Source organism: Furipterus horrens, unplaced genomic scaffold, assembly GCF_987537825.1.
Source record: "Furipterus horrens unplaced genomic scaffold, mFurHor1.1.pri manual_scaffold_16, whole genome shotgun sequence".
Lineage (NCBI taxonomy): Eukaryota > Metazoa > Chordata > Mammalia > Chiroptera > Furipteridae > Furipterus > Furipterus horrens.
In genome coordinates, this window is record NW_028327186.1 from 2790433 (window position 1) to 2814265 (window position 23833).

The following is a 23833-nucleotide window of genomic DNA, read 5'->3' on the forward strand; positions in this document are numbered from 1 at the left end:
CCCACCTGTGCTCACGCATCGGCGTTGGCACATGGGGGTCACCAGCGCTCCCAGATTTGACTGGAGCTCGTTCCCCCTCTTATCTGACACCCGGATTTTTGGATGGAGGTACCGTTGCCATTGGGGGTCACATCATCCTGTGTTGTGGGGCCGTCCCGTGCCCTGGAGGGTGCTTAGCAGCCCCCCTGGCCTCTGCCCACTCAAGGCCAGTAGCAACTCCCCTCCTCAAGATGTGACAACTAAAAATATCTGCAGGCATTGCCAGGTGTCCCCTTGGGGAGAAGTGTCATCCTGGTTGAGAACCCTGTTCTTACCAACATAAGTTTAAGAAGCAGCCCATAGAAATGAACAGGGCCACGACAGAGGTTATTCAGATGAGGCTGAAAGCCTTTTACATGTCTTTTCTGGATAACGGCGTCTGGGTGAGACGGTACAATGCTGACGAAGTGACAGTGGCCACCCACGGGGGCGGTGCCCAGTCTCCTGTGTCTGGTTTTACAGATGTGCCCTGGGAACCCTCATGCCCACCAGCTGGAGAACCTCTGGGTTGTATGGTCTCTAGTGCCCCTGTCGCAGCGATATGCTGATCTGAGGGTCCCCAGGTGTTAGATGATGGCCTGTGGTACCCCACAAGTAAATTTTTTTGATCCTCACCCAAGAGTATGTTTTTATTGATTTTTAGAGAGAGAGGAAGTGGGGAAGAGAGAGATGTGAGAGAGAAAACATCGATTGGTTGCTTCCCATATGTATCCCGACTGGGGATCGAACCTGCAACCTTTCAGTGCCCAGGACAATGCTCCAGCACACGGAACCACCCAGCCAGGACATCCCACCATTAATTTTTAAGACTGTGGAAGCAGGTTTTCCTTTGGGGACAGGTGACGCGTGCCCCTCCCGCACATCATGGCGCCTGAATGAGATGCGATTGCTCCGTGGGGCTGACTTCTTGGGAACGCCAGTCAGTCGTGGGTTTAGCTTTTCACATCTTAGCCTAGATCATGGGCCACCTGCTTACAACCGTTATTATTTTTCTCCCAGCAGACAAAGAAGGTGGCGTCCTTCCCAAGTTTTGTGGCTGGTAAGTGACTTTGAATTCTCTCTCTCACGGGGCAGTTGCTTTTTATGTCAAAGCAAATGATGTTGTTACTTTGTGCCGGGGAAGGGGGCGGGGGCCAGGGGGGTTCTCCTGCAAAGCTGGGGTAGACAGCACACCTACAGGGTGAGATAGCGCTATAGCGAGGCCAGGTCCCCGCACGCGTGCTTATCCGTGCACTGCCGAAGCCCCTATCAGGTGCGTGTGGCGGGGGGGGGGGGGGGGGGCGGTCCAGTTAGTCGGGATGGCAGACCAGGTAGACCATCGGTCTAATGGCACGCGCAGTGGTGGGCTCACGTGTGACACTGAGGATGGGACGAGTCAGTTGAACCGTGTCTGTCCCAGCAGCTAATTACGATCCAGCCCCTTGATGAGGGTGCCCACCAATGCGTCCAGACGCAGGCTGTCATCCTGATCTTAGGTGACTTCTTCTCCCTCCTCTCCTGTCTTCTTTCTTCTTGAGGGGGTTAATGTTGTATTTCAACACTGATTAAAAAGCCAAACTGATGGATCTACTTTGGATCAGTTTTGGGTGCGGGGAGCGTGCCTCCTGGGCTTTGAGCTGTGCCAGGTAAACTTGGGGGGCTCCTTTAGGAGGTACCCCAATTCCACAGTACAGTCGCCTAAGTAGGGTCTTTCTCTTTGCTAGAAAGGGTTTCCTACTCTTGCTCCTGTGTTACTATAGACAATGGGACTTGATTCTTTCAGGAAGCTGCTAATTAATTTTATGAAGGTAAATTAATCTTCAGAAATTTCAAACCTTCCATACCCTGTTTTTTTCAACCTTAACAATAGTGTGCTCCTGTGGTCCGTCTTCTTTTGTTCCTTCCCCTGCTCTGGAAACCACCAGCTTGCTCTCTATTGTGTGGGTCTGTTTGTTCCATTTTGTTTATTCATTTGTTTTGTTATTTTTAGCTTCCACAGATGAGATCAGACAGTATTTGTCTTTCTCTGTCCGACTTACTTCATTTAGCATAACACCCTCTAGGTCCACCCATGTTGTTGCAAATGGCAGATTTCATTCTCTTATAGCTGGGCAATATTCATGTGTGTGTGTGTGTGCGCGCGTGTGTGTGTGTGTGACTTTATCCGCTCCTCTACTGACGGGCACTTAGGTTGCTTCTATACCTTGGCTGTTACTAATATGCTGCAATGGACATAGGGGTGCATATACCTTTTCGAGTTAGTGTTTTTGTTATTTGTTAAAACAGAAGTGGAATTGCTGGGTTATCGGGTAGTTCTGGTTTTAGTTTGGGGGGGAACCTCCATACTGTTTTCCACAGTAACTGCACTAATGTGTGATCCCACCAACAGTGCACAAGGGCTCCCCTTTCTCCTCGTCCTCATCAACACTTATTTGTTGATTTGTTGATGGTGGCCGCTCTGACAGGTGTGAGGTGGTATCTTACTGTGGTTTTAATCTGCATCTCTGGTGATTAGTGACATTGAGCATCTTTTCATATGTCTGCTGACCCATCTGTGTGTCCTGTTTGGAGAAGTGTCTATTCAGGTCCTCTGTCTATTTTTAAATTGGCTTGCTTGTTTGGTATTAAGTTGTATGAGTTATAAAATTTGAATATTAACCCCTTATGAGATGTTTTATTCGTGAATATCGTCCCCAAATCAGTAGGTTGTCTTTTCATTTTGCGATGGTTTCCTTTATTGTGCAAAAACATTTTAAGTTTGATGTAGTCCCATCTGCTTATTTTTTCTTTTGTTTCCGTTGTCCAAGGAGACACACCAAAAAGGTATTGCTAAGTGTGATGTAAAATAAGAGTTTATGTCCGTTTCGATTTATTTTTGTATATGGCGTGAGAAAGTCTTCCTCCCTCCCTCCCTCCCTCCCCCCTCCCCTCCTCCCTCCCTCCCCTCCTCCCTCCCTCCCTTCCTCCCTCCCTCTCTTCCTTCCTTCTGCGTGTATATGACCAGTTTGCCCAACACCACTTGTCGGAGAGACTGTCTTTGTCCCACTGTATGTTCTTGTCTCCTCGGTCATGGATTCATTGACCACAGAAGCAGGTTTATTTCTGGGCTTTCTGTTGCGTTGACCTATATCTGTTTTTCTGCCATTACCATGGTGTTTTGATTACTGCAGCTCAGTAGTACGTACATACCAAAGGGACCTTCCTTTTGCACAAACAAAAAGCGTGTGAACCTGTCCCCTGGGCATAGCAGGTTCACACAGGTTTTCCAATAGGAGCTCTTCTTCCCTGTTAGAGGTTTGTGAAGATTTCTGTGAGTCATGTTTGGACCAAGACAAGAATTAAAAATGAATCTGACCCTGCCCTGGTTGCTATGGCTCAGTGGACTGAGCGTCGGCCTGCGAGCCAAGTGTCACTGGTTCGATACCCAGTCAGGGCACATGACTCCGTTGCACGTCAGGTCCCCCGTTGGGGGCGTGAGTGAGAGGCAACCACACAGTGATGTTTCTCTCCCTCCCTTTCTCCTTTCCCCTCTCTCTAGAAATAAATTAATAAACAAATTATTTTTAAAAAATGAATCTGACCCTGGAGATCCCCTTTTCTCTCTGCACATCCCAGACCCCTGATCCCTGTCTGCAGAGGAAGCCACCATGAGGCTGCTTATGAATCCTTCCAGAAATTTTCTGGACAGATATAAATGTACATATAAACCTTCTGTTTAAAATAGATATTGACCTGGCCTCGTGGGTTTGCACTTGGTCTTTCATTTCTTGGAGATGACAGCCAGCAACCTACCTAATTCTTTCAGTAGCAGCGTCGGGTCCGGTGACAGGAACGCGTGATGGCGGGTAGCCCCCGCGCGGTCAGTGCGGCCCTGAGCTGCCTCGTGGACACGTCTTTGCGTCCAGTTGGTGTCCTGCCATCCGTGGGCTGTCAAGGCCGGCAGTGTGCTGACTTGGACAGAGCAGGCCAGGTTGCCTTTCCCAGGGGGCACCGAGTCCTCCACCCTCGGTCGCGTCTCGGTGGCTCACTGACGCCATGTGCCCTCCATCCGCACGGTCATGGCGCCAGGCTGACGGGTGAAAACTGGCGTCTCGTTCGTCCCACACGCATGTCTGCCACCGGAAGTGAAACCGAACTCCACTGCGTGTTCATATGCTGTTTGCGTCCTCTTTCTGGGTGAGCGTGTGTCCTTTCCTCTGTTGGCTTTTGGGTTTTCTTACTGATTTCTACTACTCTTCACATAGAACGGAAATTAGCATTTTGATTTTTATTGCTAACATTTCCCCCTAAGTTACCGTTGTCCTTTGATTATTTTTTTGGGGGGGGGGTACATTTTTTTTACTTTTCTGAACCTTTTATGTAGTCAAATATATATATTTTTTTTTTCTTTGAGTTTTTGAGGTTAGTAAGACCTTCACACTTCTAAGATTTACTTTTTTAAGTCCTCGCCTGAGGACATGCTTATTGATTTTAGAGAGAGGGGAAGGGAGGGAGAGAGAGAGACAGAAACATCAATGTGAGAGGGAAACATTGATCTGTTGCCCCCCACATGTGCCCCGACTGGGGACTAAACCTACAACTCAGGCCTGTGCCCTGACCAGGGATCGAATTTCTGGTTTGCAGGATGACGCTCCAACCAACTGAGTCACACCAGCCAGGGCAGATTATTTTTTGAAATAAAGCTTTATTCTGTAACTCTTATAACTTGATTTTAAGTTATTTAATAACTCTTTGCTGTATCTGGACTTTATCTGGGCATATGGATTAGAGGAAGAGCTGCATTTTGAGCATTGTATTCCAAGCAGCTAGCCAGCTGGGCCAGACCTGCTCAATGACTCTTCCTCTCCTTATCCTTCACTGAATCGTCCTCTGCATCCAGGTCTGCTTCTGGTCCTGTCACACTGATTCGCCCACTCAGGTGCCCAAACCAGGCTGCTGGGGCCTCGCGGTGCATATCAGTCCCTGGATGGCCGTTCCTGCCTCGTCCCCACCGTTCCTGTCCTGAAAGTCCCTGGTCCTCTCATGTATTTATTTCCTTCCTAGAAACTTTAGAATCAACTTACCTAGTTACACAGCAAACATTCCTATTGGTATTTTGCTTTATTTTATTTTACTTTATTTTTTACGCCCATCATGCAATAAATTCATCAACGTAGGAGAAAGTGTCCACATGACTATAGAATTTTTCCTTCCCCAGAGGGACTTAGCCTTCCACTTACTCAAGGTTGTTTGTACTCAATACAATTTTATAAAAATTCAGCTCATATGTTGTTAGTTTATTCCTTGGAGTTTTATCCTTTTTATTGGTTTTGTAAACCTTATATTTTTGTTTCATTCTTTTTCCTCATTGCTATTTATAGCTACAAAGAAAGCTATTGATTTTTTATATATTAAATTTGAAACTGCTGCCTGAATGAATTCCTATTTTTTAAAATAGTTTTTTAGTTATTTTCTTGTTTTTTGAGGAAAAACTAAGTATATATAACAAGCTGTATGTTTTTAAGGGAAATACGTTGATTTACACTGACCCATTTTCGGAACCATAGGGCTTTTTGTTTGTTTGTTTTTTATTTATTTTATTTTTAGAGAGGGGGGAAAGGAGAAAGAGAGGGAGAGAAACATCACTGTGTGGTTGCCTCTCACTCACGCCCCCAAACTGGGGACCTGACGTGTAACCTAGTCATGTGCCCTGACTGGGAATCGAACCAGCGACACTTGGCTTGCAGGCCGGCGCTCAATCCACTGAGCCACGGCAGCCGGGGCCATATGGTTTTGGTATTTGCCCCGAATCTCATTTATTACAGACATGAACATAACCCCGTGTTTGTTTTAATCCACAAATCACACAACCACCTCAGAATGACAGTAGCGACATCCAAGGACATCTGACCGTAGACACAGGTGCAGATCTGATTGCGCTGACCTTTGTCTGTAACCTGCAGCCCAGGAGGGAGGGACCCTCTCGAATGACTGTGTTCACCCCACTCGAAACCGTTCTTCCTTTGCGGTGCTGTCACGCCTGGATGCACCTCTGTGCCCATTTTCCCTGTCATGAAATTTAATTTTGCCGTTGAATTCCATAAACTCCCTGGCTCTAAAGTGAGATCCACAGAACAGTCGATGCAGGGACGTCTGGCTTCTTATCTGCACCCTCCCTCCCGAATCCTTTCTTCCCACTTATCAAGTTCCGTTTTTGACATTTCACATGTTTTTATTCTGAGCGCATCTCCTCTTTCTTAGGCAAACGGGACTGAATTTAACACCGTATCTCCATCTTGCAGTTTCCTCTTAATACCAGACCCTGGAGGTTGTCCGGAAGTTCCCTGCATGGGCGCTGTGTGGGGCCCTGCGCTGGGCAGTGGCCGGACCCCAGGAGGGAGTCTGGGGTCGTTCTGGGGTTCTTTTATTTTTTCTGCAGTGAGCAGCCTCCTGCATGTGGCCTTTTCCTGTTCTTGCCAGTTTTTGTTTTCCTTCTGTTTTTTCCTCCCAGGTGCACGCTTGTGCGTAGGACCCGTCTTGGGCAGATCTAGGCATCCTGCTGAGCTTGGCTTAGACTTTCCTTGACCCCCTGTCATTGCTGCTTTTCCTTCTGGTCGCTGGTGACTCTGTCTTGCTCATGGGTATCAGAAGTGCCATGCTAGAACTCTCAGATCCTTTCCTTCAGGGGTCAACCAGTCTGTCCTGCAGCCTGGGCTCGGCCTCTCCCTGGTGACCGTCCCGTGGGTCTGCTTGTCCAGACAGCGTCTTTTCTGTCAGCCTTACTGGATCACCCGTAATGGGGGCTTCTTGAAGGCACAGCACATGGCAGTGTGGGAGGCAGGCTGGTGTTGGGGGGCATTCAGGGCAGGCGGAGCCCTCCCAGGCCTGGACACCACGCTCCGGGGCTGCGGCAGTAGGTCCCACCCGGCTCTGACGTGCCTCTCTTCACGCCCCGTCGGTCCCTTCTAGAGCCCCCTCCCCAGGGCCAGCTCTCGAGCTGATCTGGTGGCTTCTGTGGCGCACGGCCTCAGTGCGCCTCTGCCTGCTCCCAGCCTCCCTCCAGGTCTGCTGCCATCCACGGCCCCGCTCCCAGAGCACCAAGTCCCCTCTGCTCGCTGGAACTTCACCCCATGTGGCATCCTCTCTCCTGCATCTTCCGCTTGCCCTCCACTGGCTTCTGAGCACGTCCGTCCTCTCCCGTGTCTGTCTACAGTGGACAGTCTCCTCCTCTTCTTAACCAGAATTACGGAGGGTCTGCCTCAGTCTCGGCACCCCTCCCCCACTCCTCAGTTCACTTGCCGGCTTCTGCCCCGTCTCCTCCGACAGCTGTCCAAGGTCACTGCCAGTGTCCTTGTCACTACACCCCGTAAACACAAGGGCTCTTCATTCTCCTGCCAGCAGCTGGATGTGCCTCCCATCCCAAGGCCCCTCCTTCCCTGACCTCTCCGTCTGCTCTGTCTGCCGGGGCTCCGCGGGCTAGGTCCTGGGCCCTCCCGCACCGGGTCCCCGCCTCTCCCAATGGCTCTTCCATGCCTGCAGCCGCACTCAGCACAGCACACCGTGTGTTCTGGCTTCCGAGCTCAGCTGTCTGCTGACCTGCTTCTGGAAGACTCCCAGGCTCCTGCAGCCGGACTCACCGAGAATCCCCACCCCCAAGCTCAGTCCTCTTACCAGGGTCCCCTCCCCAGGGAGTGGCAGCCCTGTTTGTCCAGTCCTGCTTTCCAGGCCTCCTTGTTCTCACCTTGCACTCCATCACCATCACCACCACCATCATCATCATCACCATCACATCACTACCATCACTACCACCACCGCCACCGCCATCACCACCATCTCGTCCACTACCATCATCATCACCATCACCACCATCACCACCACCACCATCACCACCACCACTTGCTAGGACCCTGCAGTAGCCTCCCAGCTGCCCTCCTTTCTTCCTCTCTCTGCTGTTTGCCTCTCTGTAGCCAGAGTTACTTTCTGAAGCCACAGTGGTTGGGCCACTTCCTTGACTGATACCCTGCAGTGACAGTCCTGGGTGTGGCCTCAGGGTCCTCTTGTCTGGCTGGTGCTTTGTCTGTGGCCTCAGCTTGTTCCAGCTGCTGGCCCACCCTACCCCCAGGCAGTTGGCCCCTTTCTGTAGCTCATCTAAGATGTTCACTCCCTGTGACCCCAGGGCCTTTGTGCCTGCTCCCGCCTTAGCCTGGAAAGCTCTCCTGCCTTAGTTCTGTGGCTTCTGATTCCTCTTCACCCTTCAGACCTCAGTTCCAAGGGCAGTCCTGTTGCTTCTTTCCCAGCTCGGTGCCCTTTGTGGCGTTTGCCACAGGCCATCCTGATGCGCAGATTTCGTGTCCGTGGGGCTGACATCTGCCTGTGAGCTCTGCATTTTCCGAGTGCAGTTCTTACACAGGCCGGGGCTCCGAGGTGCTTAGCATCTGAGCTGGTGGTGGTGACCCTGGGCAGAGGCATCGACGCCACATGGGCTGTCCTTGTTTGTAGAGTTGGGGCACTGAGTCTGCTTTGTGGGGCGGGGGACTGGGTGGAACAAGGTGGGCCACACTTCGAGGCCCTCTGGGTGCACCCTCACACTCCCAGCCGCCCCCTCGTGGGACCCCCGTGTCTCAGGGTCAGTGAGACCCTGTGGGGCAGAGCAGCCCTTGGAAGTCTGTGTCCTCACCCACCTTCAGGGGCATTTCCCTGTGCAGACGGGTCAGCAGCCTCGGGCTGCAGCGGGACGGCCCTCGGCACCCTGTTCTTCCTGCAGGGGCTTTCTGCACACACTCGTGCGAGTATAGATGTCATTGAAAGAAAATAAGGAGAAATCACCCTCTAGGGAGACTGGATCTCTTCTAGCCCTCGTCTTTGGTCCTCTGCCCCTCTGTCCCCCTCTGGGGGTCTCCGCTTAGGGGCAGCTCAGGAGTTGAGCCAAACAGGCGTTATTTATCCTCTAATGGGCTGGCTGGCTGCTTCCATGGGGCGATGAAGCGGTTTGAGTTTTGCTTCTGCATTTTAGGGCTGGAGTCGGGGCTGTGTCTGGAGGATGGAAGCGCCCCTCCCCCGGGCGGCCACTCCCCGCGTTAGCTCCCCTAGGGTGCGCGGGGAGGGGCCACAGGCCCCCCTGCAGGGACCGTTTCCTAGTTGAGAAAGAGCAAGCCCTGAAGGAAGGGAGGCCCCTGGCAGAGGCGGCCGGCGGGTGGTGGTTGTAGCAAAGGCCTGACTCCATCCCTGGTGTCTTCCCGGGGAGCTGACATCTGTGGGTGCGGGATGGGCACCCTTTACACGCGAGTTCGTGTTCCCAGATGGGCCCCAGACCTGGCGAGGCTCACTCCAGGGCGAGGCGGGGCCAGTCCTGACTAAATCTACCCAGGGGCGAGGATTGTAGCAGGAGCATGAACATCAGAACCGGCCAGAGAGCCCATCAAGGTGCTGGCCAACTCCAAGTTCAAAGACAGCAGCCTCGGCAGGTGGGGTTCGATTTAGAAGGGAAGGCCTCTCCCCAACCCCAGGGGTGGAGGCCCGTGGGGGCCATGCAAGCGCGCACCACCCAGACAGGACGTGGGCACCCTTGCCGAGGCCCCTCTCTGGTGCTGGCTGAGGGGGGTGGGGGCAGGCAGTTACCCCAGAGCTGCGGGGATCCCCAGGACGGTCCTGCAGCGCAACATGGTGCCATCTGCTGGTCAGCGGCGGCCACTGCAGGGCAGCAAGTGATTCTGGCTCCGCTGTAGATGGCTGTTGGCAGTGACAGACCCTGGGAACCACACGGGGCCACGCCTGCTGATGGGTGCACAGGGGGCTTCCTTCTGCAGTCTCCCGCCCTGTGCACCCTCTGCCCCATGCCCCCAGCCCTGCCCAGCTGGGAGCGGGTCTGTCACCTCCAGAGTGAGGACCCAGGCGCCTGAGATGGAAGGAGCAGCCTCATTTGACCCCGGCTGTGGTGGAGCCCTGCAGGGGTCAGGCAGCTCCCTCTTGCACCCGCCCCCCCATAGAGAGCAGAGCCCAGCCCCCGAGGGCGGGGTCCCGCCCGTGCCTGCCACAGGGGTTTGCTTCTAAGACTGTGGGGGAGGGGGTTCTCATCCACCCATGATCAGGCGTCCCTCACAGCAGTGCGACCTGGCGTGCGTGCATGTGTGTGCATGCGTGTGTGTGCGCGTGCGAACTCCAGCAAGGCCTCGCTTAACGTCCTCCTGAGGCTCTGACTTTAAGCAAAAGGAAGTGTCATGAGGCCGGTTCTGCTGTGGACTGATTGATGCAAGAAGCAATGAAGCTCCTACAGCCTCCTCCCCGTTATCACCCAGCGGTCTCGTGATGGACAGGCTCCCAGGCCTGCCGCCAGGGGCCACGCGGAAGCCAGGACTTGCCTGGGCCCGTGACCAGGACATTAGGGTCCTAAACGCCAGAACACCGTGCCTGCTCCGGAGTCTGCTCTGGCGCCGGTGCGCGCTCTGGCGTGAAGGAGGCGAGTGTGGTCGCTGCTCCGCGTCCGGCCTCCGTGTCTGGTGTGTGAGCCCCGGCTGGTCCGCGGGCGGACAGCTGGAGGCTGAGGGACGGGCTGGGAGCGGGTCTGGAACCTTCTGCTGAAGGTCCCCAGAGCTGAGGTTTGTTCACGTGGGAGCCAACGTCCAGGCTTCCTCCCGGCGGCAAGTGCGACATCCTCCCGTGCTTCCGGGAGAGCCAGAGTTGTAGACAGCAGTTTGGAAAACTTGCCCCGAATCTCCTATCAGCCAGGTGTCAGCTGTCACTTCTCGGGGGACAGTCTGCCGCTGGGGGAGCTCACGTGGCGCCTGAGCAGCCTGGGGTGGGGGTGCCGCTGCTTTGGTGCTGCAAACGCACAGGTGACTGGTTTCACAGCGTCTGCAGAGCCCGGAGCATTCCCCTCTCGGCCCCTACAGAACAGCTTCGCAGACCCCTCGCTCCAGCCGCCCGTCAAGGTGGCCGTTTACATGTGACTAAGGTTGCATCAAGTTTAAAAGTTCAGCTCTTTAGCTGCTCTGGCCACTGTTCAGGTGCCCAAAGCCACGCGTGGCCAGTGGCCCCTGTACTGAACGGCGCAGAGATGGAACATTCCATGTTGTGGCAGGAAGTTCTGGAGACGGCGCAGGCCTAGAGGTGGCAGGTGGGGCCAGGACCATGTGCACCAGCCAGACGGAGCGTAGAGGAAGGGAGGACCCAGGAGTGTCCGGGGAAGCAGGAGCCCTGAGGGCATAGGAGCAGAGAAGGTTCCAGAAGAATCAGAGGGTGACAGGCAGTTTCCTTGAGTTCTGGAGGGTTCTGGGGAAGGCATGGAACTGCTGCCGTGTTGGGGAGCGGGAGCCTTCTGGAATTGTAGCACCTGGCTGTCACCTTGGAGGTGACAGGTGCCTCGAGGGACGACTCCCTGGGGCTGCAGTTGTCCTCCGGGCAGAGTGTGTGGAGTTGCCTGCCGAGCGCCGACTGCACCGTGGCCTAGACCGGCCTCCGCCACCCGGCTGCCGACAGCCCTTCCTGGTCCCCCGACTCTGCGTCTTGTCCCTGCATCCTGTGGGCAGGTGCTAACGGCAGCCCTTCAGTTCCAGGGCCCTGTGAGCCGGAAGACCTCATCGATGGCATCATCTTTGCTGCCAACTACCTGGGGTCCACCCAGCTGCTCTCAGAGCGGAACCCTTCCAAAAACATCCGCATGATGCAAGCGCAGGAGGCCGTCAGCCGAGTCAAGGTAGGGCTGGCGCAGGGGGACAGGGGGCGGCACCGTGGCCACCTCAGACCCCACGGCCCTCGGCAGGGGATGCCCGGGTGTCTGGCCAGGCTGACAGGTGCTCGCCTGGGTGCGAGGAGGCTGGACTGGGCCCCGGAGGTGGCATGTGCCCTGGTAAGGAGCTGCTACCGGGCCACCCAGAAGCAGGTCTTTGGAAAGGTGACACCCGGGGAGCGTGCCAGTCGTAAGACTTGTCATGTGCAGTTCAGCCCCAGTCCGACAGCCTGGGTCCTTAGTGCCACTCAGGGTGCTACTCGCAGAAAGGGAGACAGACGTCACCTGCGCTTCGCTCCGTGGCCTACGGGGAGACCGGCCCCCCTCGCAGCCCCAGCGCAGGGCAGGCCGCCTGGGCTTGAACGCTGGGTGCGCGGCCGGGCTTTGCCGAGCCCACGAAGCTCATGGGTGCGGGCCGTGGTGGGGGGCGGGCGGTGGCAGCTGCTCCTCTGCGGGTGACACAGCACGTCCACCCCTCCCTGTCCTCACCGTGTGCACAGACCCCTTGTACCGGAGGGAGAGGGACGCGGTGCGCCCACGAGAGGGCAGCAGCGAGCGCGCCTGCCGCCCGCGTCCCCTGCAGTCCGGGCGGCTGGCCTGGGGCCGGCCTCAGTCCCGCCCTCGCAGACCCGGGGGTGGTCCGGGGGCTCCGGCGCTTAAGGGGGTGGGGGCCCCTCTGCACGTTTGCCACTGACGTGCTGGCTGTCTCCTTGTCTCTCGGGAGGGCGCGAGGTCCGAGCCCCGGGGGCTGGGCCACGAAACCGAAACCACTGCCGCCCTCCTCCTGCTGGCACCCACCACCGGCTTTTGTTTTTCTCTCTTACATGCTGTTCAGAGGATGCAGAAAGCTGCTAAAATCAAGAAAAAAGCGGTGTGTAGGCCTGCGGGGTTTGCTTGTGCTTCTGTGGCTCGTCCCGTGCCAGTGATGGGGTGGGGGGGTGGGGTCCCCACTGGAAAGACAGATGCTGCGGCACACGGCGCCTTTGTCGGGGAATGCGAGACTTCTGAATGAAATCACATTTTTTTTTTAAACCATCCACTGACAGAGGAATCGAACCATTGCCCTTTTGTGTGTGTAAGCTTCCTTGGCGTCTCTGTGCGCCGGAACGTGCTGGAACATGGTCCATGCTGCAGTGTGACTGTGTCACATGGATGTTTTTAAATGTGGCATTGCCTAGGCCTCCTGCAGGGAGTTAATTAAATTGTTCCGACATTTAAAGACTCATTAAGTTTAATTTACTAAATCGGGTTGATGAGAAGTTCCGTCCTCCCAGGAGAGAGTTTCTCTGTTGAGAAGCCTCTGACCCGGACAGACGTTCAGACATCAGGCTGACTACCCTGCGGTCCTTGGTTTGGAAGCCTGGCCGTTCAGTAAAGGCAGGAGTAGCAGGCGTCCGGTGTTGGCAGGCTCCCGTGACCACCGGCTGGTTGCTTCCACAGAGGAGGTTCAGTCCTCGGTCCCCGCCTGGAACGTCATTTTCTGGGCATGTGGCCAGAGGACCCTGTGTGGGGGCTCCCTTTCCTCCACGATGGCACTCCTGTCCCTGTGGAGCAGGTCTGGGTGCAGGCAGACAGAGCTCAGAGCAGCCTCAGCCCCCCATGAAGGGGGGGGGGATGCTCAAGTTCATTGCCACGGGACCTTTCCTGGTCTGCCCACAGCTGGCCAAGCAAAGAGGATGGGGGTGTTCTGTGAGCCTGGGACCCCCACAGAGAGTCCCCCACTCACAGATTTACTGGGGACTCTAGGGGCAGGGTCCCCATCCACAGACGTGCCCACCCTCTTGTCTGGGCCCCTCTGTAGGCTCGTGCACTCGATGGTCCCCCTTTCTCCCAGCAGGGAGTGGGACAGGGTGACCTTGTGTGTTTCCTGTTATGGATCAGGGTTCAGCTTCTTGCATGTGCTCCCCAGTTTGAGCGCAGCTCACGTCTCCTGCAAAACTGTCAGGGAAACTAAAAACCACAGCCCGCCTGCAACTTTCTGACGCCTGTCCTACCCCCCTTTTAGCTACAATCCTAGACTAGAACCTTTGCAAGCATCTGGATGCGGAATATAACCCAATTTTTAAAACCACGGGAAAAGTAATTCCTCCGCAGTCCCACAGACTGTTTTCCCCTGGAATATGTTGGATTCTGTTGTCCTGATAGTCATTTAAAGTCAGTGCCACCCTGTGGCGAACCGAGTGCCCCAAAAGACCTTTCCCCGGAACACTGAGCGAAAATGCAGATTTGTCATCGTGGCGGGGGGCCTGCCTGTGCCTCGCACGCCCGGAGGAATTGCCAGCGGGGGCATTTTTGAGCCCAGATCTTCCAGTGAGGAATTAAGTCACGGCTTCTGCTGCCTGGCAGCGGAAGATACAGCACCGTGGGCTCCCGAGGGGCCACAGAGGACCGTCCCCCCCCATCGCACACCAGAGGCGCTCATGCAGCATCAGCGCTGTGCAGTAGTAATCAGCATCCCACAGATGTGCAAACCAGAGGGGGGCTGCCGGGGTTTGGGGGAGACGCCGAGTCGTTTCCCTGGGCTTCCGGGACCTTCCCTGCGCACGTAACTAATGGCCGTGCGGCGAGCGCACTCCAGGCGGGGACAGAGCAGGGCCCCCGCGTGACAGCGTCTTCCAGCCGGTCCTACGCCCCTAGGAGGGCCGCACGCAGCCCAGTTGGGGTCTCGCTCCCCTAAGGGTGTTCGGAAGGCGGGGACCCAGCCTGCTGGGGCGTTGACGTGACTGTGACTTGTTTCGATTGGAAGAAAATGCTGACGTGTGAATCCCACCTCTTTGCAAACGTCTCCCCCATTTCCTGGGGATGCTCAGAATCCCAAATCCGAGGAACGGAGCCCAGGGGCCCAGAGCTCGCCTCTGTGGACTCTGAAGGGGGTGCTGGCGGCCCCGCATTCCGGGGGGCACAGAGACTGCCCTCTGGCCGCCGTGACAGCAGCCCCGGGCACAGCCCCTGCTGCTCGGCCTCCTGCAGGCCGGTCCCCACTTCCCCCTCCCCGCATCCCGCCTCCCGCGCTCACACGCGGAGCGCACGGGAGACCCGCATGCCGGCTCCCTGAGGGCTGTCCCACGCCCGAGCGCCCATGTGGCCCCTTGGGGGTGCTCTGGCTGCTCTCACGCTGGTGGGCCTCCTCCTGGCAGGTGTTTCCGATCTGTAACTGCGTCCACTGTCCTTCCTTAGAACTCTGAGGGGGACGCCCAGACTCTGACCGAAGTGGATCTCTTCATCTCCACCCAGAGGATCAAGGTGTTAAATGCAGACACACAGGTGAGCATTGGGAGACGGGGACTTAAATGCGCCTGAGTGACCTCGCGACATCCCACACGGGGCCCGCGGCCAGGTCCAGTTGTGGGGGGCTTGCAGGAGTGGCTCTGCATGGGGGAGCAAGGCTGGGGGTGGGGCGGGGGTCTGCGCTGGGTCTGGCTGCCCCATGGGACTGCTGGGTGACGGGTGATGTGTCTGGGGTGGGCAGCTGTCAGCAGCCGGCGAGCTTGTGCCGGGGAAGCGTTGCTGCAGGAAACTGGTCTCACTGAGAGTTTTACAGGATCGGTAGCGGCTGCAGGGGCCGAAGTGGTCAGTTAGGACAGAACAGGGGCTGGTGGCCATGTAGGTAGATTGTTGGTGGGTGTCCCCGCTTGTGGGTGTCCCTGCTTGTTGGTGGCCCTGCTGGTGGGTGTCCCCCCTTGGTAGGTGTCCCCGCTGGTGGGTAGCCCCGCTGGTGTGGGTCCTTGCTTGCAGCCTTGCAGGGGTGATGGGCAAGATGTTCAGGGGAGACTCCTGTCGGAGGACAAAAGCCACAGTGTGACAGGCCCTCCGGGCCGAGGGACTTGAATGGGGCTCAGCCGCCTCGGTGTCCCCTGGCCCGTGCCCAGGACTCAGTGTGGGCAGACCTGGCCTGGGAGCGTCCCCCCTCGGTGTGGCCTGGGCCAGGCACACGCTTCCCAGGATGGGGACCCCCTCCAGAGCCATGGCGGCCTCCGCTCCGGTGGGACACGCTTCACCATCTGGAAGGCTCCCTGCTCTTGACGAGACCCCCCACCCCAGCGTCATGCCTCCAAGAGGGGCATATTGGAAGCTGAGGGGCTAAAGGCAGGCAGGCGGGCCCTGACCATGCATCGCGCCACGACCACCCTGTGAAGGAATTGGTGGTTCTCAGCCCACAGCGATTTGCCCCCAGGGGCGTTAGCCGGGGCTGGAGGTGTCCGCACCGCCACGGCTGGGGAGGTGGTGGGTGCCGCTGGCTTCTGGGGGCGCAGGGCAGACGTGCGCGGTCAGGGGTGGTCCGGCCCCTCACATCAGCAGCGCCGAGGCTGAGAAACCAGAACGTGAGCGTCCTTTGATGGCGTGCTCACGCAGACCCTCCCCCGACAGGAAACCATGATGGACCACGCCCTGCGCACCATCTCCTACATCGCGGACATTGGGAACATCGTGGTGCTGATGGCCCGGCGGCGCATGCCCCGCTCGGCCTCCCAGGACTGCATCGAGACCACCCCCGGGGCCCAGGAGGGCAAGAAGCAGTACAAGATGATCTGCCACGTGTTCGAGTCCGAGGACGTAAGTCACTGCGCCGCGGGAGCCTCCCCCGCAGACGCTCCAGGCCCCACGGGGCGCCGGGGTCCCGGGTTCCTTGGAAACCAGGTGGCAGGTGCGCACCCTGGAGGCCACCATGGGCGTTGCCAGGGGAGAAATGTTAGACAATTCTCCCTCGTCCATGAACACTTGGAAAGGCCATTCTCGTTCCCATTCGGACTGAGTGTGGCTCAGGGACCGGGCGCCGTGGGGAAGGGCAGCGGCCATGACCAGTCTTCTTGCTGAGAAGCCGAAGTCGCCACCAGCGCTTTGAGGCAGCGCCCCTTGTCTGGGCGGAGAAATGGAAGCACGGACCCCCGGTGCTCACCCCTGACCTCACGCCCTCGTCGCACCCTCCGCACCGGGACGGGCCTCCGGGCTGGGGGGCGGCTGAGAGATGCAGGGAGGGGCTCAGGGGCCACCACGCAGAGGGTCGGCGTCGGGGTGCTCAGCACAGTGGGGCGTCCTTGTCCGCAAAGAAGTCAGGGGCGCGGAGGGCAGGACCGGAGGGTCTGAGGTCTGTGGAGAGCGGAGCGGGGCGCCCAGAGGAAGCGGTGCCCTTCGAGCCTGGTTTCCCTCCAGGCCGTGGGAGATGAGTGTGGGGCCCCCTGCAGGAGACCACCCTCAGGGCCCGGCTCCGGGCCTCATCCCAGGGGACACCCCCGGCCCTGGCTGGGAGCTGGGGGGCAGGGACCCCTTGCTGGCAGAGTTCCCAGTGTGCCCCACCCCAGTCTGGGGGGGGCGGTGGCTCAGGAAGGAGGGGGAGGGGGACTGCAGCACACACGGAGGTGCCATGGGCCCCGGGCTTACTCCCCAAGGGGCCCTGGCTAGGTGGCCTCACTGTCCCCAAGAGCTCTCTTGGGGTGGGGCTGGGTCCCAGCAGAACCCAAGGCAGAGTCGCAGGACAGTGGGAGCCCCGCACGCCACCCCCGGGGGTGAGGGAGCGACGCTCAGCAACCTTCCCCGCCAGGGCACCTCGGTCAGGTGCCAATGGCCCCAGAGGTCCGGGGACACTGCAAACCCCACGACCCTGGGAGGCCGGGCAGGTCCCAACCTCCCGGTCCCCCCTCTGCTTCTGCTGGGGGCTCCACGGTTCTCAGACGTGCCCAGGCCATGGCGCCGCCCGGGGACCCTCTCACCCTGGGGGCAGCAGCGTTCAATGCTCATCTCGAGGGGAGCTGGGCTTGTTCCGCTGAAGCGTTCAGGGTCCACTTGGGAGACAGGACCACCTAGAACAGGTGCCTACTTAAGGGGAGCCTACCCTTTGCCCACGGCACACGCACCTGCAGCGCCCAGGGGACATGGGGTGTGAAGGCGGATCCCTCATTCTCGCCTGGGCTCTGGTCCCATCCTGCCCGGGCCAAGGTGTGCTGGGGGTGCCGTGCAGAGGCCCCCTTGACGGGTCAGCTGGGGCAGTGGCGGCCGGAGCAGGTAGGCTGGAGCGGCTGGGCCTGAGCGGCCACCGAGAGCCTCCGCTCTCACCGGCTGCACAGCTGTGAGGGTCCCGGACGCTCCCCAGGGGCTGGGGTCCGTGGCTCTCACCTCTGCCAAGCCCCGCCCACCGGCCAGCGACAGGCGCGGCCCCCCAGGGCCGGTCCGAGTCAGATCCTCTGTAACGGCCACACGTGGCACCATCAACACAGGACTGATATACTCAGTTTGCTCGTGGGGCCCCTGCTGGGGTCCCAGGCGTCCCACCCTCCCCGGCTCAGCCAGGCACAGCCCTGCCCACCGGGGCGATGGGCGCTCGCTGCCGCCCCGTGCGTCCCCGGGCTCTGCTGCTCGGGAGGAAGGACCGGGGGGCTCCCCGGAGAACCAGCCCAGGGAGATGGGTGGAAAGGAAATACGGTACAGTCACCGAAGCAAGCAGCAACACTGATAGTTAGCAAATACTTTGTAGTTTTTGCAGACTTTAATTGACACCGTGCTTTGTCCTAGAATGTCTAGGACTTAAAGCAGCTCAGGTGGGGCAGCGGGGGGAGGACAGCTCACACTGGGAGCGGGTCCCCGGTTCCTCTCCTGGGGGCCCCCTTGCAGGCTCACGTGTGCGCTGTGCACCCAGCGCCGCCGCGGCCCCTCCGCGGGCCTCTGACGGCCGCCCCCGCCCGCAGGCGCAGCTGATCGCGCAGTCCATCGGCCAGGCCTTCAGCGTGGCCTACCAGGAGTTCCTGCGCGCCAACGGCATCAACCCCGAGGACCTGAGCCAGAAGGAGTACAGCGACATCATCAACACCCAGGAGATGTACAATGACGACCTCATCCACTTCTCCAACTCGGACAACTGCAAGGAGGTGAGCCGAGCGCCCATCTCTGCTGCCGCGGGAGGGGGGGGAGCTGCTGCAGCGAACAAGCTGATTGCAGTCGGCCTTAATGACCCTGGAAATGGGCCTTTTCATGCTGCTGCTGTGTAGGGCGCTCAGCCCCCAGGGAAGGCGTCCGAAAAGCATGGAGGAGGCAGCTCTACAGCAGAGAATGTGGGGGTGGGGGCTGGAGCCGGGGGCCTCCTAGGACAGAGGGGCTGAAGTCCTGGGGGCGGCACATGCACCCCGACTGTTGCTGGCGGAGGGACATGGTCCTGGCTGCTGGTTGAGGGAGTGGCAGGCCGCAGTCCGAGGGGCTGACCCTTGAAGCCGAGAGAAAGAGAGAGAGGCAGGCAGGTTTTTGCAGACAAAAGCAAGCGGGGGTCAGGGTCTGAGTCCTGGACTCTGAGAACCCTCCTGCATAGACGGGGGCCCGGGGGCTGGCGCGGGAGGGGAGGGAGGGGTCTGCGCCAGGCATGCTCACCGCGCCGGCCCCCTTGCAGCTGCAGCTGGAGAAGCACAAGGGTGAGATCCTGGGCGTGGTGGTGGTGGAGTCCGGCTGGGGCTCCATCCTGCCCACCGTGATCCTGGCCAACATGATGAACGGAGGCCCCGCCGCCCGCTCGGGGAAGCTGAGCATCGGCGACCAGATCATGTCCATCAATGGCACCAGCCTGGTGGGGCTGCCCCTGGCCACCTGTCAGGGCATCATCAAGGTAGGCGCGCGGGGTCCTCCCCGGTCCCCAGCCCCCACTCTGTTCTGCCCTGGAGCGGGGGAGGCACGTTCTGCTTCCCAGCACTGACCAGCACTGAGCCCCGGCTCGCTGGGAGGGCTGGTCAGCCCGCGCGGGCCCGAGGCGAGAGAGGCCACCCTGAGGGTCTGGCCTGTGACCCGTGGAGGGGTCAGCGGTGGGCACACAAGCAGGAGGCCCCAGGGCTCCCAGCACTGCAGAGCCATCACTCTAGCCGGGCTTCCAGACAGCAGGCCCCACGCCGCGGTCCTGGCTGTGGTCCCCACCCCACTGTGGCCTCGGTGCTGGAGGACACGTCTCCCTCCTTGTCAGCCTGACCCCCTGAGCTGGCCCAGTGGTGCCTGAGGCTCAGGCAGCTGTAGCTCCCAGCACTCGGGGCTGTGCATGGGCAGGGGGGGCTGGACACCAGCCTCTCCCGACCCCAGGCCCTCGCCCTGGGGCGCATGAGGACAGCGTGTACCCTCGCGGCGAGGACACCGGCAGTCTCACGGAGCCAGGCGCTCCCAGTCCCCACCCCGTCAGCACCGGTCCACCACTGGGGATGCACTGTTCTGAGGGAGGTGTCCCCACTGTCCTCCCAGACAGGAAGTGCTGCTCAAGGTGACCGTGGCTGGCTGTGCGCAGTGCCTCAGGGACAGCTGCTTTTGCCCAGATCAGGGGGCTCCCAGCACACAGTGGCCACAGGGCACCCTGTCCCTGGGACTCCCAGCAACCCTGCCTACGGGTCAGGGTGGGCGATGCCTTCCCCCTCACCGAGGGGCGCCCTCCCCCGGCTCTTCCCCCCGTGCTCACCTGTGGCTCCGGTCCCCGCTCACAGGGTCTGAAGAACCAGACGCAAGTGAAGCTCAACATCGTCAGCTGTCCACCGGTCACCACGGTCCTCATCAAGCGGCCGGACCTCAAGTACCAGCTGGGCTTCAGCGTGCAGAACGGAATTGTGAGTCTGCTTTCTCTGTCCTTGGCGCCTCCACGCTCGGGGCTGGGTGCAGGGAGCCGGGGTCAGGCCAGGCAGGGGCGTCCCTCCAGTGACAGCTGCTCTCTGCAAACCGCTGCTCCGGAGGGGAGGCAGGTTCCTTCCAGCCACCGCCACAAGGGCACGCACAGCCAGCAGCGGTGTCAGACTCCCTGGGTTCAGCTAACAGACACCCACCGTGAGGTTCCTGCCTTGTGTCAGGTGCTGTGCCAGGCACTGAGGGCAGGAGGACTTCCAGGAGGAGGTGACGTCGGGCTTGAGTGAGCATTGGTCTTCCCCAAATCTGTGCCTGTTTCTCAGGCCACGGTGCTTCAATCTAGAGTTCCCAGTTTCTCTTTGACCCGTGTCGGGCCACTGTGAGCTGTTCCCTTGGTTCTGGGAAAACCTGGAAAGGCAGCTGCCAGTGAGACAGAACTTCCCTGTCACTCCCTGGTGCAGCAGTTGGGAACCCAGAGCAGGGAGAGGCGCAGGCCCCTTTCTGTCCCTGTGGGTCAGGGCACACTTGCTGCTGCCACAGATGTTCCCCCGATTCCACACGCCTCTGGCTGCTGTGAGCCGTGCTCCCAGGCCCCCAGTCTACCTGCTTCAGTTTCAGGAGCCAGGAAACGAAGGCCACCCCGTGGATAAACTCTGCTCATACGGCACCGCTGTGGGGCTGGCTTCTCTGAGGCTGGTCCCGTTAGGGGGTGGCGTTATCTGTCACCGTTGCACAGGGAGGTGAATTCACTTGTCCCGAGGCTCCCAGCTGCACGTGACAGGGCCAGGGTTGGCCCCGGGGACAGCTGTCCTGGAGAATGTGCCCACTGCCTGTCATCGGACACTCGTGCGCCAGAGCAGGTCCTCAGTGGGTGGTGAGGGCCCACGGGCCGATGCGTCTGTGTCCGGGGCCCAGGGCGCTCGTGAGCACGCCACAGCACAGCGCGCGTGGGAGGCCGTCATGGGACCGCTGTTCCCACTGACAACGCTGTGCCGTGCACCCGGCGTCCCCAGAGTCCCTGGGAAAGTTGCAGACAGACCTGGGTGGGTCCCTCTTCTCTCCCCACCATGCCAGAGACGCCTGCCAGGAGACGCCGGCCCTCCTCCTGCAAAGGGCACCCTGCGACAGCAGCGCCCGTGGCAGACGTGGCCCCCAGACGCCCGCTGGGGGTGGGGTGGGCCGTGGCTGTGACGGGCGGGGTCCCGAGGGACCAGCGAGCTGACCTGACACTGTCTCCTCAGATCTGCAGCCTCATGCGGGGCGGCATCGCTGAGCGCGGGGGCGTCCGCGTCGGCCACCGCATCATTGAAATCAACGGGCAGAGCGTGGTGGCCACGGCGCACGAGAAGGTGGTGCAGGCCTTGTCCAGCTCGGTCGGGGAGGTGAGGCCGCGCGGTCGCCCCCGGGGCGGGTGTCAGGGGCCCTCCCACGTCGCCATCCTCAGCGAGGGCCGTGGGCGTCCTTCCTCCTGCACACAGGAAACCCTCCCGGGCTGTTCCCCTGCAGGGGAGGGAGGGGGCGGGGGGGAGAGGAGAGCCGTCAGCCCCTTCTCGTTGGCAGATCCACATGAAGACCATGCCCGCCGCCATGTTCAGGCTCCTCACGGGCCAGGAGACCCCGCTGTACATCTAGGCCCCCGCGCCCACCCCAGGACACTGGCTCCTCACCACCCACTTCTTCTTCTGGTGAAAGGGGTGTGTCTTCAGCACAGGAGAGGCACAGGGACAGTCTTTGTGGACCCGTCAAGTATTTTGCCGCATCCTGATCCGTTTTGCGTTGTGACCAACAAGGTGTGTTTGTACCTGTGTGTGGTGTGGCGCGTCTGTCCTCCCTGGAGCCCGGAAGGGGGTCGTGGTGCCACTGCTTCGTCCGCGGGAGCCGTGGTGACGGAAGCTCGGGACTGCGATGGCACTGAACTCGGAGGAAGGAGCCGTCCCTGAGGAAACAAAGGGCGAGGGCCGCAACGCTGGAACCCCGTCATCCTTTAGATAAACCCCCACTGGTTCGGCTGTGCATTTCCACAAAAGCCGTCCCTCAGACTTGCGTGTCTTCAGGTGGCCCGTGACCACACCTGCTGCCCGTGCTCACCTGTCCTCTGGTCCCTGTGGACTCACCTGGGCCTGCTCCTCCCCCAGGGACAAGGGGGACAGCCCTCTATTTACACACACATGCATCCCCCCCAAAACACAGAACCCACCAGGAACTCGCCTGCCGCCGCCCCAGTGTTAGCGCGCGTGCAGCTCAGCTCCGTCCCGTAGAGCCCAGCGCTAGCGACGCCGCTCTGTCCGAAGCCCCCCTTCCGGCCCAGGCCTTGAAGAATACACTGTGACCTGAGAAGCCTTACCGTCCTAAAGCGTTAGGATCCCTGTATTCAAGGACTGGCCTGTGTTGCATGCAGCCACCCGATGAAGACGCGCTAATGTCACTAATAAACCCGAAGTCATGACGAAAAGCTCTGTGCGTGGCTGGTTTGTTCACAGACGGAGGCGGGCGGCGGCCCAGCCGGGCCCTGCAGGGGCTGGAGGCCGGCCGTGCTGATGGGCCCCTAGGCCCGTCCCTCGTCCACCAGTGTCCCAGGAGGGAGACAGGCTGCCGCCTCACTGAACGAGGGACCGAGGGCGCAGCGGGTCCTTCCTGGTTTACAGTGACGCTCCCTCCACAAGCGGTGTGCGCACGCATGTGTGCAAAGCAAACTCGCGCCACCGTTTCCAGCAGCCTCCCTACCTGCAGGTCTGCGACAGCTTGTCCTGAGCAGTGGCAGGGGCCACAGTCCTGGGTCACCTGGCGAGGGGCAGGGCTGAGCATGAGCCGTGTCCTGCAGGCCAGCCGCACTGCCTGCTGGGAGGCAGCGAGGAGGTGCTGCCGGGCCAGCCAGGGGAGGCCCCCACCCATGGGTGGTGAGGGCAGGAGTGTCCTGCCCAATGATATGCATTAAAAACTCCAAATTCAAGAGCTTCGAGGCAGGGCCTGCAAACCCCAGAGGTCTCAGGCACGAGGGGGCAGCTGGGTGACCTAGGCTGCCCCCCACTGCCTGGCTGGCCTCTGCCCGCCCCCAGCAAACCACCTGGGCTCTGCTCAGCTGCTCTCTCTGCCCCACTTAGACCTCAGAGACAGAGCCGAGAAGTCGTTCTTATTAAAACACAGATCGTTACAAAAACACCTTGAGGTCCATTAAATAAATACAACCTTCAAGTCGTACACACAGCCCTCCTGTGGCTGGAAAACAATTTCCTATAAATTCTGCCTTAATAGCAGCATCTCTGAATCAATAACGGCTGGGGGTGGGGTTCCTATGAAAGAAGCTTTCTGTGACGTGGTTTCTTGTAGCCAGCGGAAGGGGACCTGAAGTCCAGGTGAGGACGAGCCCCTGCCCCCAGGCCAAGGTCAGACGGCAGAGTTCACACAGGCTGTGGCCCCCTTTGGGCCAAGGGGTTGGGACAAAGAGCACCCGGGCCTGTGCAGACAGGTGTCCCTACAGGTGGGGTCCTGTTGTGATCTGCCCGGGGGGCAGGGTGTGCCTGTGGCGGGAAGCCAGCAGTC

General features: G+C 59.4%; 1 protein-coding gene across 7 annotated transcripts in view; it reads left to right on the forward strand.

The window, feature by feature from the left end:
- The window catches only part of APBA2 (amyloid beta precursor protein binding family A member 2), a 113723-nt gene extending 91584 nt beyond the window's left edge, over positions 1–22139 (forward strand). For 4 of the 7 annotated variants that reach the window (XM_090263569.1, XM_090263567.1, XM_090263570.1 and 1 more), the window contains 10 exons: positions 1039–1078; positions 11544–11689; positions 12558–12593; positions 14900–14986; positions 16091–16276; positions 18403–18582; positions 19095–19307; positions 20161–20280; positions 21535–21675; positions 21854–22139. In XM_090263569.1, coding sequence (XP_090119695.1) covers positions 1039–1078; positions 11544–11689; positions 12558–12593; positions 14900–14986; positions 16091–16276; positions 18403–18582; positions 19095–19307; positions 20161–20280; positions 21535–21675; positions 21854–21925 — 1221 coding nt within the window. In that variant the 3' untranslated portion in view covers positions 21926–22139. The remainder of the gene's footprint in view (positions 1–1038; positions 1079–11543; positions 11690–12557; positions 12594–14899; positions 14987–16090; positions 16277–18402; positions 18583–19094; positions 19308–20160; positions 20281–21534; positions 21676–21853) is intronic. The other 3 variants (XM_090263571.1, XM_090263573.1, XM_090263574.1) reach the window with 3 other exon arrangements.
- The last annotated feature ends 1694 nt before the right edge of the window (positions 22140–23833 follow it).